The 17649-nt window shown below is 39.9% G+C and overlaps 1 protein-coding gene across 1 annotated transcript in view; it reads left to right on the top strand.

Annotated features, from left to right (window-relative positions):
• Positions 1-17649, top strand: part of LRRK1 (leucine rich repeat kinase 1) — a 73387-nt gene that overhangs the window by 42279 nt on the left and 13459 nt on the right. The window contains exons 10-27 of the mRNA XM_075273198.1: positions 445-582; positions 1639-1751; positions 2802-2878; positions 2950-3079; positions 3456-3568; positions 3642-3856; positions 4662-4826; positions 5073-5245; positions 5590-5710; positions 7079-7238; positions 8108-8384; positions 12745-12916; positions 13324-13487; positions 13734-13873; positions 14721-14964; positions 15123-15289; positions 15468-15665; positions 16429-16709. Coding sequence (XP_075129299.1) covers positions 445-582; positions 1639-1751; positions 2802-2878; positions 2950-3079; positions 3456-3568; positions 3642-3856; positions 4662-4826; positions 5073-5245; positions 5590-5710; positions 7079-7238; positions 8108-8384; positions 12745-12916; positions 13324-13487; positions 13734-13873; positions 14721-14964; positions 15123-15289; positions 15468-15665; positions 16429-16709 — 3048 coding nt within the window. The remainder of the gene's footprint in view (positions 1-444; positions 583-1638; positions 1752-2801; positions 2879-2949; positions 3080-3455; positions 3569-3641; positions 3857-4661; positions 4827-5072; positions 5246-5589; positions 5711-7078; positions 7239-8107; positions 8385-12744; positions 12917-13323; positions 13488-13733; positions 13874-14720; positions 14965-15122; positions 15290-15467; positions 15666-16428; positions 16710-17649) is intronic.

Raw genomic sequence — 17649 nt, 5'->3', positions numbered from 1 at the left:
AGTAATAGGAGTAGTAGTAGTAGGAGTAGTAAGAGTAGTAGTAGGAGGAGGAGGAGTAGTAGGAGGAGTAGGAGTAGTAATAGGAGTAGTAATAAGAGTAGTAGGAGTAGTAATAGTAATAGGAGTAGTAATAGGAGTAGTAGTAGGAGTAGTAATAGGAGTAGTAGTAGTAGGAGTAGTAAGAGTAGTAGTAGGAGGAGGAGTAGTAATAGGAGTAGTAGGAGGAGTAGGAGTAGTAATAGGAGTAGTAATAAGAGTAGTAGGAGTAGTAATAGTAGTAGGAGTAGTAGTAGGAGGAGGAGTAGGAGTAGTAATAGTAGTAGGAGTAGTAGTAGTATTCATTGAAGTATGTTCCTGTTTTTATAAGAACACTTCTGTATTTCCCCCTCTTTTAATATGTTCATTATCTGTAATGGTTTTCCAATCTCTCTCTGTCTCTTTCAGAAATACTGTAAAGCTTCTAAAAATTGTATTGAGATGATTCCAGATAACCTGACTATTTTTTGGAGGAATCACTTGCTAGAAGTAGACTTTTCAGACAATGCCTTGAGGGATGTTCCCCGGGACCTGCTCCAACTGGAGGTAATATGGTCTGCTGTGTATTAGGGTCCATTCACACGGAGGAAAATGGTGACAAATTCAGTGTGGAATTTCAGCGCTGAAATTCCACACTAAATTCCTCACCATTTTCCTCCATGTGAATGCTCCCTATAAGTCTCTTGTCCAGTGTTAGTAAAGATGTGTGACAAACCTCAGCTAAAAACCGGTCTCGCTGTGTATTCACTGGACATTATGCATTGTATTATGTACTGAAAAGGCTGATAAAATATTGAGCGCAATTTATTAAAACTTGTCCAGATTAAACTGGTCCATTTCTAAAGGAATTTTGGAAAGTGAGAGCCGCGGTTTGTTTGGTTTCTATGGGGAAACTCCTGCACTTTTTGTTTTCAGCACTTTTAGTAAATCTTCCACGTTTTTTTCGATTGTAGTCCAAAAAATTTTAGTAGTTCATGCCCTAATAACCTGAATTTCCAACTTACTACTATATTACATGGCTCATTACAAAAGTGTATATTTCTAGTTAAAGGATGTATCCAGCTTATTATAATTGAGAGCCTGTCCATATAGATTGTGCAAACTCTGCAGCTTCTTCATTGTCTGCTTAGAGTTGCTGGCTGGTTAGTACTTGTAAACGCCGTATATGGCAATGCAAAGTATTTTAGTGTTGTCCCTTTCACTTTTAAAAGCCCTTCTTCTTAAAGTATACTCTAGACATCAAAGTTATTTTCTTAAAAAATTGTGTAACTTAAGATATATTAGAAATCTTGGTTTCCGTAATATATTATCCATTGTTCTAATGGCTTTAGCAGCTTACTGCTCATAGTTTCCGAATGACTGACGCATTATAAATTTTCCATCCATCTCTTTAATTTTGCAGTTCATAGATTTCACCACAAGAGGGCGATCTTAGTATGTATTTTGCCAATAGTATTTAGAAAGTTCCCTAGACCTAGAATTATGAAGAAGCCTTTTTTTTTTTTTTTTTTTTTTTTTTTTTTTAAAGTAGGGATTTAGCTCGATTTACAGTAGTAAAAAGCACAAAAAAAAAGTCTCTGACTTTGCTGTTTGTTCCTTCAGGCTTTACAGTCTTTGAAGCTGTCTGGGAATCAGCTGACTTCACTGCCACCTCCTGACACCTGGGCATGTAAGCATCTCAAGTGTTTGGATTTATCCAGGAATCAGCTCGGAAGGTTGGTTAAGTCTTAATACAGTCTTAAAATAAAAATTCAAAAAATTCTACTCTAATTTCTTCTTATTGTATTTACATTATGTAATTTGTACCAGTGGTTCTCAAGGCGTAATACGTGTACCCATGGGGGTTGCTTCAACTATCCCTGGGGGTATGCGCAGTGATAAGTGCAACCACTCCACCCCAATAACAGTTTGTGGGGTTCCTCACCCACAAACTACTATTATATTCAGACTCTGAGAGTATAATAAGCAGAAGTCTAGGGGAGGTGATCAAGCATTAAAACTGTGTCAGTCCCCTGGGCTCCAGTGTTGCTCCATCAGCCTCCAGAAATGATGCCAGGGACCGCTGAGGCCTGTGATTGTGCCCCAGCGGTCATGTATCCTAATGACCACTGAAGCTGACATCATCTTTAGACGCCAGAAGGAGAGAAGGGAGCAGTGCTGGAGCCCAAGAAACTTGAGTAACACTATTTGTTATATTTATTCACCTTCCCTGAACCTCCACTAAATATACTCTGAGGTCTGAAGTGATGAGCCCCCCAAAATTTCTGGAATTGTGACAAAACAAAATTTTTTAGAAAATCCCTATGTAGAATTTTTTAACTGTATTATTGTAGGGGCCACTTTGGGATATTATACTATATGGAGGGGCCACTATGGGACATTATACTGTACGGGGCCGCTATGGCACTGTGACAGTTGCTATTTTACACGTGGGGGCATGTTATATTACATGTGGGTCACTGAAGAGGCCATTATACTGTGTGTGAGGGTGTTGAGGGGGCATTATACTACGTGTGGGGTTGCTGAGAAGGACATTTTACTGGCTATGGAATGCACGGAGGGGGCCATTACATAATTGTTAATGAAAGCTCCAAACAAGGCCTTATTATATTAATATTTATAAGTGATCACTACTTTGGGGGTACTCGGGACATTTTCTCACTAGGGGGTACTTCATTTGAAATGGTTGAGAAATACTGATGCAAACTACTTTATATAGTCACTTTTAAAGTTTACGAATGAAACTTTACTCCCTTGCTTCACAGAAATGAGGAGGGGATGAAGACCAGACGGGTTCCATTTTTCTCTACCAAATATAGGACACGAACGGGGACAGATTCAGGTACATACGGTAACATGACATGTAAATGACATAAGATTAGGATGGCGGCTTATGTCATGTTCTTGTTCTAGGTTTCTCTGTGGAGTTTCCTTTGTGTCTGAAAGAATCTCTAGAAGTTTTATACCTCAATGATAATCAACTAGATGCCTTTCCACATTCGGTGTGCCAGCTGAAGAGCCTTACAGAGCTGTACTTGGGGAAGTAAGTCATGAAATAGGGTCAAGTGAGACTTCTTTATTTCTGTTACGTAGATCTTGTGTTCTTCTTGGAATTGTGTCCAGTGATTAATTCCTTTGGTAAGATGGTGATCACACTGCTTATCTCAATCTTATGGAAACATTAATGTGAAGTGTAGCAATCTTAGCTGTTAGTGATACAATAAAGTACAGATTATGATTGCTTGATATTAACCAATTAAAGAATTTTCCATATGAAGTTTTTCTGTGTCAAAGCTGAGCTGGAGTATACATCATCTAGTGACTGGTTCTGCTTGCAGCACAGTACAGGGCAAATTCTATAATAAATTTTTGTAAAGTAAACTGTATATCTTGCAATAACTTCTCATTTCCTAACATAGTAATCCGGGAATAAAAGAGTTACCTCCTGAGCTTGGCCAGCTGGCATCTTTATGGCAGCTAGACCTTGAAGACCTAACCATTACAAATCTACCCACAGAGATCAGGAAAGAAGGTTAGTGTATTATTTTTAGTTGTTAAAATCACTATTTTTCGGCGTGTATGTTCACACATCTTGTTATGTGAAGGACCTGTGACCATCTTGGCATATCTACGTGCTCAGCTCAGAAAAGCAGAGAGGTGTCCACTTGTAAAGATGATCATTGTGGGACCACCGCGCCAAGGAAAATCTACACTTTTTGAGGTCCTGCAGACTGGAAAAGTGTCCCAGCAGATGCAAGGAGAAAGTACTATCCGAACTACCCGATGGGAACTACAGAAACCTGTGGGGACTAAGGCAAAGGTAACCATTTGTCATCTGTGCATTCCTGTCCCTGTGTGTGTCTGTGGCATTTCTTGTTTTGGTTCTGCGCTGCTATTTTCCATCCTGTCTACATGTCAGCTGTTGATGTCACCAATGATTACTATTTCAGGAACGCAACTTAGGGATTCCCTTTGGGAAAGTCCATACGCCCTTGAGGGGGTTAAGGGTAAAGAAAGGATAATCCCTTAAGGGATTATCTCTTAGACTCTGCTCCCTTGTGTTCATTATATCAAATCTGTTAATAACTTACACTGCCTGTCTGTTGGCTTATATGACTTTGAGTACTCTGCTATTACTGATGGTATAGAAGAAAACTTATGTTTAAAAGTTATATATCAAGCAAGTATAAATCTATATAGTAAAGAGGGAACACTAGTTGTTACAAGACAATTAGAAGTCCTCCCTGCTATTTTTTTCCATCTTAGATAATTATGGACAGATGCAAAATACAAGAGTGCTTGGACTATGACGATATAGCTTTAGATTAATTTTCTAACAATTAATAAATGCATATATTAGTATCTAGAATAATCATTCTAACGTTAGAAAATTTTACCCCACTTTCACTGATTCCGTGCCTGCTCCGTTTCGTCGCTGCCTGGGTATCGAATCACTTCAAAAATCCCTTTTAAATCTGTATAACTATGTTTTTAGGCAAAAAAAGTCATTGAGATTGATCGGAGTTGCACTAGGTAGTTTATATAGGATCCTTGAGATGGGGCTACCTCTTTAATGGATTGCTGATTACTTTATTCCTTCTTTATTTCCTTTCTTGTTTAAGTAGGTTGATTCTGTGCACTTTCATGTTTGGGACATGGGAGGTTCTTCTACAATGTCGGCAGTGAACCAGTGCTTCTTCACCGACAAGGCCTTGTACATTGTGGTATGGAACCTGGCTCTGGGGGAAGAGGCTGTATCTAATCTTCAGTACTGGCTTCTTAATATCGAGGTAAGGAGAAATTATTGTAAAGGTTGGGATGAGAGGAGTTAGAATACTTGCATGTTTTGTCAAAAGTATCAATTGCTTATACAGGACTTCCTACTCACCCAGATTGTCTCTTTGGGCTGCTGCACATTCCTTTTTATTTGCAGTATAGAACAGCACAGTACGTTGCGCTATCCCATACACAGGTATTCAGTACAAAAAAAATAATATTCTAGAGAACATACATTATTGTGTATAATGTTTCTTTAGGCCAAAGCACCAAATGCTGTGGTTCTAGTAGTTGGAACACATCTGGACTTCATTGAAACCAAGTTCCGTTTAGAGCGGATTGCCACTCTTCGTGCCTATGTTTTGGCTCTTTGCCGCTCTCCTTCTGGGTCCCGAGCCACAGGATTCCCAGATATTACCATCAAGCACTTGCAGTGAGTATTGCTTGTACTGCCTCTTGTTCTTTGTCCTTAGTAGACCCCGCTGAGGTTATAGTTGCTCTTTTATATCTAATTCTTATCCTTTAGCTGATGGACGACAAATAACCGCAGTTCTTTAATAGCACATTAGATTAGGCTTATAGAACTAAATTAAATATTCATGATATATATTGGACATTAGATACAATGTGATTTTGCTTTATTAATAAGGTGTGTGTATATACATACAAAAGAGTTTCTGGTATGCATCCCAGGTGCCCGACTAAAATTGATTGTTGGATTTCCTATATTATCTCCGTAACCATATCCATTGCTTGCATCATTTGTTTTGCTCACAGTGAACTCTCCTGCAAAACACTGGAAGGCCTAGAAGGTTTACGACAACTGATATTCTATGCCGCCTGCAATATGAAAGATGTGGGCAGTACAATTGGGTCCCAGAAACTGGTTGGGAGGCTGGTAAGGTGGTAATTCAGTTTTATCAACTAATTCCTTTACTTTATTCTGCCTCTTCTTCTGTTATTGTTTTTGTACATTGAATCACCCTGTTCCTGTTCATTGTACTTGATTTTTTCTGCAAATATTTATATGCCTATACATGTGGCCAAGTTGTTACCTAAAGCTGTTTTGTACCAGTACGGTTCTATCCATATAGCTATAAATTAGGTATGAACTGTAACGCTGGGTTCACACCTGCGTTCATGTCTCCGTACTATGGTTTCCGTCTTCTGCATGGCAGAAGACGGAAACCATAGACCGGGTCCGGCCGTGCGCGGCGGTGAGCGTTTTAGGCTCTCCGCCGCGAAACCAGATTTTTTTATCCGGACACAGAGTAGTGCATGTCCGACTCTGTGTCCGGATTATAAAACCCGGTTTCGCGGCGGAGAGCGCAAAACGCTCACTGCCGCGCACGGCCGGACAGCTTTCTCACCCATTCAAATGAATGGGTGAGAAAGTCTCCTGCAGGCTTCCGTCTCCTGCCTCTGTTTTATGCAGGAAACGGAAACCTGCAATAAGGACCCATGAACGCAGATGTGAACGAGCCCTAAGGCCAATAGATACACCTAGAGGATGATACCTGTCATTATACCTTTCTGGCATCTTACTGAAGGGGGTGTCTATGAACCCTCTTTAATATATTCTAATACAAAATTAATTCAAATAGGCATTTAGGGTAAAAAGCCAATTCTTGCACTAGCAATTTGCTACCGACTATAAATGTTCCAGAACTTGTCATATCAACCCAGCCTCACAGATAGGTCAGATGCATCAGATGGTGTTTTCTTTCCCTTGTGAATTGGTGCCTTCATTGCCTAAATATCAGAATGCAAAAGAGTTATTGGGAGCAACAAAGGTATTGCCATTTACCTCTTTGGAGCAATGATAACGCTCTCATTGCTCTAAAAATTTACAAATGGAAAACACCATTTGATTCAGATAAACCTTACCTGTTCATCTGCAGGGCCGGGTTGATATGCTAGGGTCTGATGACAGATGCCGCTTAATTTTCACTGAACTAGTTTTGTCTGTTAAGAGAATTTTTGGTAGTTTCCTATGATTTCTCATAAACTTTTTTTTTTTCTTTTTTTTTTAATAAACCATTTCCATTTCTCATAAACTTGACCATATCATAAGCTGATTTGTGACGACGATTTTAGTGATAAATCAGTTCCAACAAAGAAATGTACACTGTTACAAACTGTACATATGTTATTAGAAAGTCCCATAGGCTAATCCTATGGTTAAGATAACCTGTTAAACTGTAGCTTAGTACTATCCCGATCTGCATTTAACATTAATGTAAATGTACTCATCTTCTTCATACAGATTCCCAAAAGCTACTTGAACCTGCAGGAAGCAGTATTGAGAGAACAGCAGATAAGAGCTCATGAGGATGAGGTACAATATCTGACGGACGAGCAAATCGAGCAGATCATAGAGCAGAGCCCTGGAAATGACATCCAAGACTATGAGGACATGCAAGCAGGTAGGAAAATCAAGTTAAGCCAGCTGACAGCCAAACAGCTTTTACTACTGACTTGTGTCACATTAACCAATTGTGCACATGTTCTCAACTATGAGAGGGGAGTAAGGCGTTATCAGACACCTTTGGTAGTGGAGAACAAAATCCATCATCTATTGTCATGGAAGATTCAGCACAACCCTTATTCACCTTGTTCAGCTACTTCTTCTTAAAGGGGGTGTTCTACATTCAACCATAATGCAGACAGGTTGAATGTGGGACTGGTGATGGTTGACAACCCCATTTACTTCAGTTGGTACAGCACTCAAGTATCTCCCACTGAAGTAAATGGGAGTGCTGTAGATAGCTGAGTGCTGTACTTCTGCTATCTCTGCCCCTCCTTTTGAAGTGAATGGGAGCACTGACCACTGCCAGTCCTGCCCACGTTCAGCCAGGTTGCTCTCAGATTGAATGAGGAGCACAAGAAAGGTCCTGCTCACTTTGCTTTATGGGGCAACCCCTTTAAACCGTCAGGTTTGGCAAGTGTTCATCTAATGTGCAAGATGTTTCAGTGGCAGTCTAGAAGCATTTAGAACCATGATGGCAAACCTATAGTAAATGATGAACATTAATTGTTCAATATTATACCAAATGCAGTACAAAGTTCTTTGTATAATTGAAAGCTCTGTAAAGCCTCATTCACACGACTGTATTTTGTGAGTCCATAATTGTGGATCCGCATAGTATTAAGATTAAATTGCCATGTTGGCACTTTGTGGTAATTTAGTGGGTTTTGGGTTGCAGTCTGGGCACTCAGCCTCTAAAACATTTGCCGTCACTGATTTAGAACATTATTCTTTGTCTTACATTTTATTTTCTTCTGTTCCTTACAGCAATTGGGTTTCTCATAGAGACAGGCACCTTGCTTCACTTTCCAGACACCAGTCATGGACTAAGGAACCTCTATTTCCTGGATCCTGTCTGGCTCTCTGAATGTCTGGAGAGAATCATCAACATTAAAAGCTCCAAATCTGTGGCAAGAAATGGGGTCATCAAAGCGGAGGACCTCCGGATGCTGCTAGTAGGCACCGGCTTTACCAAGCAGACAGAAGAACAGTACTTTCAGTTCTTGGCAAAGTTTGAGATTGCTCTTCCTGTGGCAAACAATAGGTGAATATATTGTAAATGTATGTTGCATCATATGGCCTGGCTTACAGGTGGAGTAAAGGACTAGTATAAGGTCATCTGTATTAGTTTTATTTTCTCGTAGTACAATGCACATGCTCAAACACTATATGTATACTTTCACAATCACATGAAGCAACTTTGCAGATGATCTGTATTTATGCTCTAGCAATTTTTTCTAAATGATTCCAACTATCCTTTCCAATACGGATGCATTTTTATGGCAAGCAGCGCATGCCAGCAGCAGAGTAGAGCGCTGACCGTTCAGTTTCCTATGAGAAAAAGGAAAGGATGATATAATACCGAGATTATTATGTGCTGTAGCTCTAAGGATTGTCAGAAACACTAGTTCCCAATATTCTGTCTACATCCCTGAGAGTTGCATTGCTATGATTGAATAAGATCTTTATAAGTCTTATGTTTCTATGTAAAACATGTAATGCAACTTGAGTTGTTTAGTTGTTTCTCATTCTTTATATAGAAGAGGCACAACTTTATGGGGATGATTGGTATTTAAAAGAAGGGTGTGGGTGTTTTTTTTTGTTTTTTTTTTCAGAAATAGCATCACTGTTGTCTATTGGCCGTGACTGGTACTGCAGTTAACTTGAATGCAGATGATCTGCAGTATTAGACACAAGACACAGACTATGACCAAGTGTGTTACTGATTATAAAAAGGCAAAAAATACAGATTTTTTTTTAATAATCTTTAGTGATCTATGTCTGTAATTTCATGCTTATAACCATGCTCAGTATATTATTATACAATGCTCACAGGTCTTCTGCTGTATGTAGCCTTAAAGGGGTTTTCTCAGCAGCTTTGCCTGCTGTCTCTTCTCACTTCCTGTGTTCTTCAGCAAGCTGGTGGGAGGCAGCTTTGACTGTTTGATGAACAGGACACTATGAAGATATAAACTTTGCCTTTACCATAAGAGATTATTATGATTATTGATTACTAGAAATCTAATATAAATGCAGATCAGAGAATATAAACAGTACATGTATATTATAAGACTTACCATGCTTCTACAGAGAATCTTTGTATTTACATAAAGAGATAACAGACAGGGCTCCCAGAGCCTTTATTTGCAAATATATGACCTGATACAGGCCGTGCACCATGTAAATGCTGTGTAACCATTGAAAGAAATAATCTATCATAGCAGGCAAACAAAGCATCATTGCTAAGCAATGTATTTAGGAAAACTCCTGAAGTTCCGTAATTCCTTTAAAGAGGTTGCCTCAATCCAGCAGCCGTCTCCTCATATACAGGCTCATTATTGACATGACATATTTACAGTGCTCAGAAGTGATGCCAATGAATATGGCACATGAATGCTGGTGCCAATAACTGGCTGCAGTGGTCATGTGTCCTTATGGCACATCATTACAGCTTGTACATATAGACCATTAACCCATCTGAGCTGAGAACTGAAGAGGTACTCTTTGGTTTGTTTTTTTTGTTTTTTTTTTTTGGGGGGGGGGGGTTGGAGGGGGGGGGTTCCACCTACCAGGCAATTGTTTTAAAGGAGTTTTCTGGGACTTGTTTATTGATGACCTATCCAATATATGATCAGTGGGGGGTCTGATACTCAGGGTCACCACGGATCAGCTGGTTGAAGAGACTACAGTGTTTGGGTGAACACTGCGACCTCTTCACTGAATACTAAGCATAATGTTGTATGTTGTGTAGGCATTGTGCTTGGTGTTGCTACACCTCCCCATTCATTTCAATGGAGTTGTTGCTCCACCAGATAACTGATAAATGTAAAGGTCCATTCACATGGAGGAAAATGGAGATGAATTTGGTGTGGAATTTCAGCGCTGAAAAAAAGGCTCCCATTGACTTCAAAGGGTTGCTTTTTTACTAGCAGAAAAATTTTGAATTCAATGGGATTCCTTTTTTTCCAGCGCTCAAATTCCTCACCATTTTCCTCCATGGGAATGGACCCTAACATCATCGCCACAGGGAAGAGGCCAAAGTGCCTGTGAGCTTTGTGGCTTCTTGGTTCCTGGACCTTATGACCACATATTGATATATCCTAGAAATAGGTCATCAGTATGTAAGTCCCGAAACACCATTCAATGTTTAGAACTTAAATGTTTTTTCCACAGAGTAATTCACTTGTCTGTTTCCAGGGATTGCTGATGATGGAAATTTCATCCATGTCACAACCCATGGGTCATGTGATCCGATGCAGCTTCACCTCCCCTCCCCCCGCAATTCCCCGATAACTAATTACCTGTGCTATGGGAGCTGGCTCACTATAGTAAAGCCAACCCTCATAGTGAGATTGGGGCAGGAGTGCGTGGAGCAAACCGGGGGACGCCAAATGCTGCTTTGCCTCACATGACCTTGGAGGTTGTGACATCACCAGAACCCCCAGGTCCATCATCAGAGATTCCCAGAACGAGATATGTAAATGATTGTTCCCCAGACAACTCCTTTAATCACAAATATCACCACTTCTGATAAGACCCTTTATCTTTTCCTTATTACTTTCATTATCAACTGAGAACAATTTCAAGTTTGGTGATCTTCTTAACTTGGGTGTAAGGAGATTAGCTGCTACTGCCATATGTTACATGTATGTTATTAGTATCACCATGTGAATCGTTCATATCCCAACATAAGCCACTGGTGTCACTTCCTAGAACACATCTGCTATGGCCTCTTATTTACAAGAAGGATAAATATTTATTTAACTAGTTGAGATATTTGTAGAATTCGAGTCCAGAACTGACACATTTAGTAATCTGTAGACCATCGCACTCCTGTTATAAGGGCCGCGCAGTTCTAGTGAGCTAAACAATTTGCATAACTGCATCAGTAGTTGTCATGAGAAAGATCTGTGTGTGCTGATATCAAAGGAAAATGTCACGTACTGTCCAAGAGTTTAGGAAATAACCTCTGCCAAAATGTTATTAAATAAAAAGCCAAACATTACTCATGTCGTAAATCCTCACTTCTCCATCCCCTATACTCCGTCTATCCTCGCCAGTCTTTATTTTCCTAGAAAGATGACGTGCTGTGTATGTGACCCCTACACCTAAATACTGGCCTCAGCGGCATCACTACAGAGAAATAAACAAGCGCTGGTGGGCATTACTGGAGCATTGGTGATGGAGTGAAGGAGCATCGAATAAATCTGTAATGTTTGGTCTTTTATAACATTTATTAAAGGTAGTTTCATTTATTAACCTCTTGGACAACTCCTTTATTAGATTGTAAGTGTTATCGGAGAAAAAGCTCCATTGCACCATTGGAAGTCAGATTGTAGATTGGGGAACTGTATAAAGACCAGAAGGCTTTATTTGTAATGAAATTAGCATTTGTGTCCTTTTTTATGCTTAATCTTGAGAAATGCAGCAGGGAAATGTGTTATGTCGAACCTCTGGCCTCTATTCATCTTTATCGTGAAATTCTGGGACTCATTTTGTATTGAAAGCTAGTGACATTTAAGAACAATGAAATTTTATGTCCTGGAAAAGAAGAATCCTCAGCCCAAAGCGACTGCATTTTGTGATGTTGCTTGTAACATTTTATTGAAGTTGGAAAAGAATCGGAATGATAACAAAGGACACATGTCCCGCTTCACAATTTCCAAAGCTTCAAAGGAACACCCATTGTTAAAAATGACTCATAGATTTAAGAGTGGCTTCTCGTGGAGTGTATACAGTATCTACTTCTCTGATAGAAGTGTTAGATCTACCTATAGAAATAATTCTATGGTTGCTTCAGTTTGTTGTTGGGCCTGGATATCATACACTACACGGGCCCATTCAGAATGAGGAGAAGTTGAGGGAGCCCAAAGCAAAGGTCTGGCTTTCTGCCATGGCTTTCACTGGCTATCATCTCCAGATGAATGGGACTGATCAGCTGAGTGGCTTCCACTGTGGCTGATCAGCGTCGGGGGGGTCTATGTCAAGATCGAGCAGGACACTTTGTTTTTTTCAATGGAGTGCAGATTCAGAGGACTGATTTTGAAACAAAATTTGCCTCAGTATCATCGCTAAATTCAGCCATGTGATCATACACGTAGTCAGCTAGCCCTGTCTGTCTGCGTGTCATTTAGGGATGTGGGATTGCAATTCCACTTTCAATTCCAGTTTAACCCCTCTATGTAGCCTACCAAATATATTTAAGAAAAAATTTAAGAATGATGGAAAAAGATTGAGCTGCAAGATAAAATAACAACATGTTAATGCATAGTTAACAATAGGTAATTGGTTGCAATGGTGGATGTCGTTTTGAAATGATCTGAAAACTATAATAGTAAAACACTTTTCCAAAGGCTTGCCTTGTAATCGTGCAATATTAATAATGTATGTATTGTATCCCACAGCTACCTCTTACCTCACCTCCTTCCAGCCAAGCCAGGCCTGGATATCCACTCCTTACAGCAGTCTACTGGGAACACTGTTCAGAGGTTGTTCAAGATGAGTTTTGTACCTGTAGGATTCTGGCAAAGATTCATAGCTCGGATGTTAATCAGTTTGTCTGAGATGGATCTTCAGGTAAGACTATGCCCATCTTCTTAAAGCTAGTAAACGGTGTGATATATCTTAAGATAATTATACATATTAGGTTAATGTTTTGAGTCTGACAAAATGGCAAGATCAGTCAACCATCTAATGTGTACTCTCTCCCAATAGCAGATGTTCAGAGAGTTCAAGTTCAGGCTGTTGGATTTTAACATGTAGGATCCTGTTGTTCTGAAGGATGATAAACTACCACTCAGCATATCCCGCCATTTAGACAGCACATGAATACTCATCCGAGTATGGCGGTGTTAGGAAAGGTAGCAGTAGTCAGTTTAGGAGTCCTAACATCTCCCACTCACCAATGGTGTTTAACAACATATCTCCCTACTTACTGTAGTGGCTTTCATATTGTACATATTCATTCACTTTCCTTTTACTAGCTATTTGAGAACAAGAAAAATGCAAAGCCACGCAACAGGAAATCTGCAGTATACAGCTTCACAGGCAACCAGCGCAACCGGTGTAGCACCTTCCGGGTGAAGAGGAACCAGACCATCTACTGGCAAGAGGGGCTGATGGTTACTTTTGAGGGCGGGTACCTCAGGTAAGAGACAACAGCCCTATAAACAAGGCTATATTGCACATCAGTTCAGCATATACCTAGTTAATACTGGGCTAGGTATATATTTACTGCAGATGAGCACCTAATATTAGAAGAAATAAAAATAGTGTATAGGAAAAAAATACATCACTTCCATCAATGCATGTATCCACCATAGGTGGTAAACTTTGGTGATATTGTCAGGATAATGCCTTATTCTTATGTCAGATATTTGTATTTTATCCTCAGTGTGGAATCCTCTGATGTTAACTGGAAAAAGAAGAAGAGCGGAGGCATAAAGATCATTTGCCAATCGGAAGTCAGAGATTTCTCTGCTATGGCATTCATTACAGACCACGTTAACTCCCTGATTGATCAGTGGTTTCCAGGTAAATTTGGCCAATATGGAGGAATTAAAAGTTAAAAACCATAAAATGATTTCCAAACAGTATTTATTATACACTATTAGCATGTAAAGTGCAGTTCACAGTTTACTGCTTTTGTTCGTGTATTCGCCAACATATATCTCAGTAAAATCTTCAGTTGGCCCCAGATTTTACATTGTGATGAGTTATCCACAGGAGGGTGGGACCTGTGAGGTTGCGACAGCTGGAACCTGCATAGCTCAGCTGTTCCGACAACCTCCTGGTCGCAGGAATTTGCGCCTATTTGTCCCTGCTTAAACTAGGCTCCCTATTCATTAGCAGCTCCAAGGTTCCAGCACCCGAAAACTGCCATGACAGCTGATTTGTGCACAGTTCAGGTGTCAGATCACATACTGATGACCTATCCTGTAAAATCAATCTTGGGCTGGAAAACCCAGAGGTCATGCACTACTTTACTTTATTCCATAGTGAAGAAAATTGCAGCAGACTACACATTACTATACAGTAAGTCAGATCAGTATGCCAAAGCACACCCACCTGGTTTATGGTAATGGAACACTCTAGGTATAGGTTTAATGCAATCACACTATGGGGCTCTTAGAGGAATATACAATCATCTTCCTATATGCCATTGGGACCTGATAATTGTAAAATATAGACATAGTAGACGTTTCATGTTGTTTTCCAATACATCTAAAATAGGGGGAATCGGATAATTAACTGGGGCAAAATGAGAATGAAGGAATAAATTCTTATGATCTTGTTAAGGTTTGTTAAGGATAGTTATAATTATATAACACTATGGTTTAATTTTTTTTTTTATTGAACTACTGCACTTTGTATGTTGCAGCCCTGACAGCTACAGAAAGTGATGGATCCCTTTTGATGGAACAGTATGTCCCTTGCAACTCTTGTGCTGCTCTGTCACACCAGGACGTTGGAGAGGAAGGGAAGGAGCCTTACTACTTCAACATGGAGGACTGCGTGCTGGCTGCTGTAGACAAGGACTATTTGGAATGTCCCAATCACCCTGAGGACCCGGCTCCCCTGCAGGAACTTGTCCCTGAGATCTTTATGACTGATTTTCCATCCAGGTAAAACCCCAAGTTCCAACATATAAATTGGCATTATTGTGTGGATTAGGAATGATACCATGAGCCTCTCTGCATTTTAGCCTCACATGAGTTCTTGGGAATGTATATTGGTTTACATATTTGCCATTTACTGTTGCGTTATTTGTGTGCAATTTCAGGCTGTTTCTTGATATTGAGGACCTGGAATACTCAGAAGAGAACACTAATATTCTCGGACAAGGGGGAAGCGGAACCATCATTTTTAGAGCTGTGTACAAACATAAACCAGTGGCATTAAAGATGTTCCAAATTAAGAAGTATCGGACCTCTGCTGATGTCATCAAAGGTATATAGTAGTCATTCTTATGTAATACATAGAGAACATTAGTCTGCACACTAAGGGTTAAGATTACTGCGTGTGCGCGCGTGTCTGTGGCCAGAAATGTTTGTTCCCAATCTGATCATAAGGGCACTGACTTGCTCTTCAGTATTCAGCTCACCTTCTGTACCATCTTTTTATACAGATACAATGTTCAAGCACTTGCAGGCCATGGATGCTATGAGAAACTTTTCAGAATTTCGTCAAGAGGCCAGCATGCTCCACTCATTGCAACACCCTTGCATCGTCTCCCTGATTGGCATCAGCATCCATCCTCTGTGCTTTGCTCTGGAGCTGGCTCCACTCGGCAGTCTGAACACCGTCCTAACTGGAAACTGCCAAGGTAACCTACTGCTTTGCATTTCATCGAAATCATAACTGCTCTGTATTGAAATAAATTATTTTGGAACACTTTTATTAATATTATATGCCAACTTTGTGGCAGAAAAGAGTTGCAGACTTCAGACTTGCAACTTTTTGATTAGCACTTACAGTAAAAATTGTTGCAAGTGACATTTTTACACTGAAATGCTGCATTCCTGAAAGGAGGTGTTTTCAGAGTGTGCGGCATGGGACAGGACCATCAGCCTTCATCACATTTATCATTTTTACTTTACTGGTGTACATAATGCCTGAAATCTACGCTATCTACAAGCTCACACAGATTTTATAGCATGATTGTGGCCCGCTGGAGAATGCACCTCATTTTTGAGGAGGCCGTGTGCCTTATGGTAAATGAGGCGCATCCTCTGGCCATGCAGGGATTATCATATTTGTCATACCATATCCCTCCCCATTGTGTCTGGAAAGACTAAACACTAGTTATGGACATTATAACTGCTTACTAGTAGTTACATGTCAGGTTACATTGTCATAAAAAAAGAGTAAAAACAAATTTCATGTGTCAGTAATGAGGATTGTAAGGCATACAAAGATTTAATACTCTAGGACAAAACCTGCAACATTTCCATCGACATTCTAATGCATTGAAATATATTGAACTGTAGGAGACTAGATTTACTGCGTGACAAACTCCTGTATTGTGTATTATACCCAAGTCTAATGCTTTTTGGGAATGTAAACATTTTGTATTTATATTGTTACAGGATCTCCCTCATTCATGCCTTTAGGTCACATGCTTACACAGCGTATGGCCTATCAGATTGCTTCTGGTCTCTCATACCTACACAGGAAGAATGTCATTTTTTGTGACCTTAAGTCAGACAATATCCTAGTCTGGTCCTTGGATGTCCGAGAAACTGTGAACATAAAGCTGTCAGACTATGGGATCTCCCGTCTTTCTTTCCATGAAGGAGCCCTAGGTGTGGAGGGTACACCAGGATATCAAGCACCTGAAATTCGTCCTCGGGTGGTCTATGATGAAAAGGTGTCCTATCTATCTATCTATCTATCTATCTATCTATCTATCTATCTATCTATTTGTCTATTTTTTTATCTATTGATTTTTATTATTATAGAGGTTTTCCTGAATTTCAGTACTGATGACCTTTCCTTATCATACAGTATTACATTGCTGCACCCAGCTTATTGAAGTACTTCAGCTCTGTAAGCACTGTGGCCTCTTCTTCAGCGAGGGGTATCACATTCACTAGTCACAGGGTCTTCTTGCAACTCTGCTACATACAAGTGAATGAATTTGAGCCACAAGACCAGGCACAACTGCTACACAAAGTCCAGTGCTGTGCCTGTTATATATTAAAGGGAATCCCTTCAGCTGATTGTTGGGGGGGGGGGGGTCTTTGAGTTGGACCCCCATCAATCCAATCCTGATGACTTATACCCTAAGGATAGATAATAGCTAGTAGTTTTAGAAAACCCTTTAAGTTTTAATGTCATGCGATAGCTACCAGGCCTGATGCTTCATTTCGGTATGAGAATGGGATCTCTATTTTCATGATTGGTGGGGCTGAATCCCTACCGAACAGAATGTCGTCCACCCTCCTTTGGATAGGGGATAACCATAACACTTGAACCAACCCATTTACTGTTTAAAACTGGTGTTGTACTGACTAAGTTAACAAGGAATTGGGGAATGACATATCATAGTAATATTACTCACACAGCATTGTCCAGACAGGCTGCAATTGCATTCACTTGCTAGCTGCGAGCAGGACCAGGTACTATGGATCTGCATGGTCAGGATGTAATAAACAAGAATGGTTTTATTCACTGACTTCACATACAGTTGTTTTTTTTTGTTTGTTTTTTTTTATAAAAGTTAGAAATTGAAACACGAAAAGTAATGGAAAGATATAGAACTTCATATCTATACAGTGATAAGCATTACATGGGTTTATTAATAATAA

The sequence above is a fragment of the Leptodactylus fuscus genome, chromosome 5 (genome assembly GCF_031893055.1).
Source record: "Leptodactylus fuscus isolate aLepFus1 chromosome 5, aLepFus1.hap2, whole genome shotgun sequence".
In the NCBI taxonomy this organism is placed as follows: Eukaryota; Metazoa; Chordata; class Amphibia; order Anura; family Leptodactylidae; genus Leptodactylus; species Leptodactylus fuscus.
Note: the sequence above shows the minus strand (reverse complement) of the source record. Positions and strands in the feature narration are given on the sequence as shown.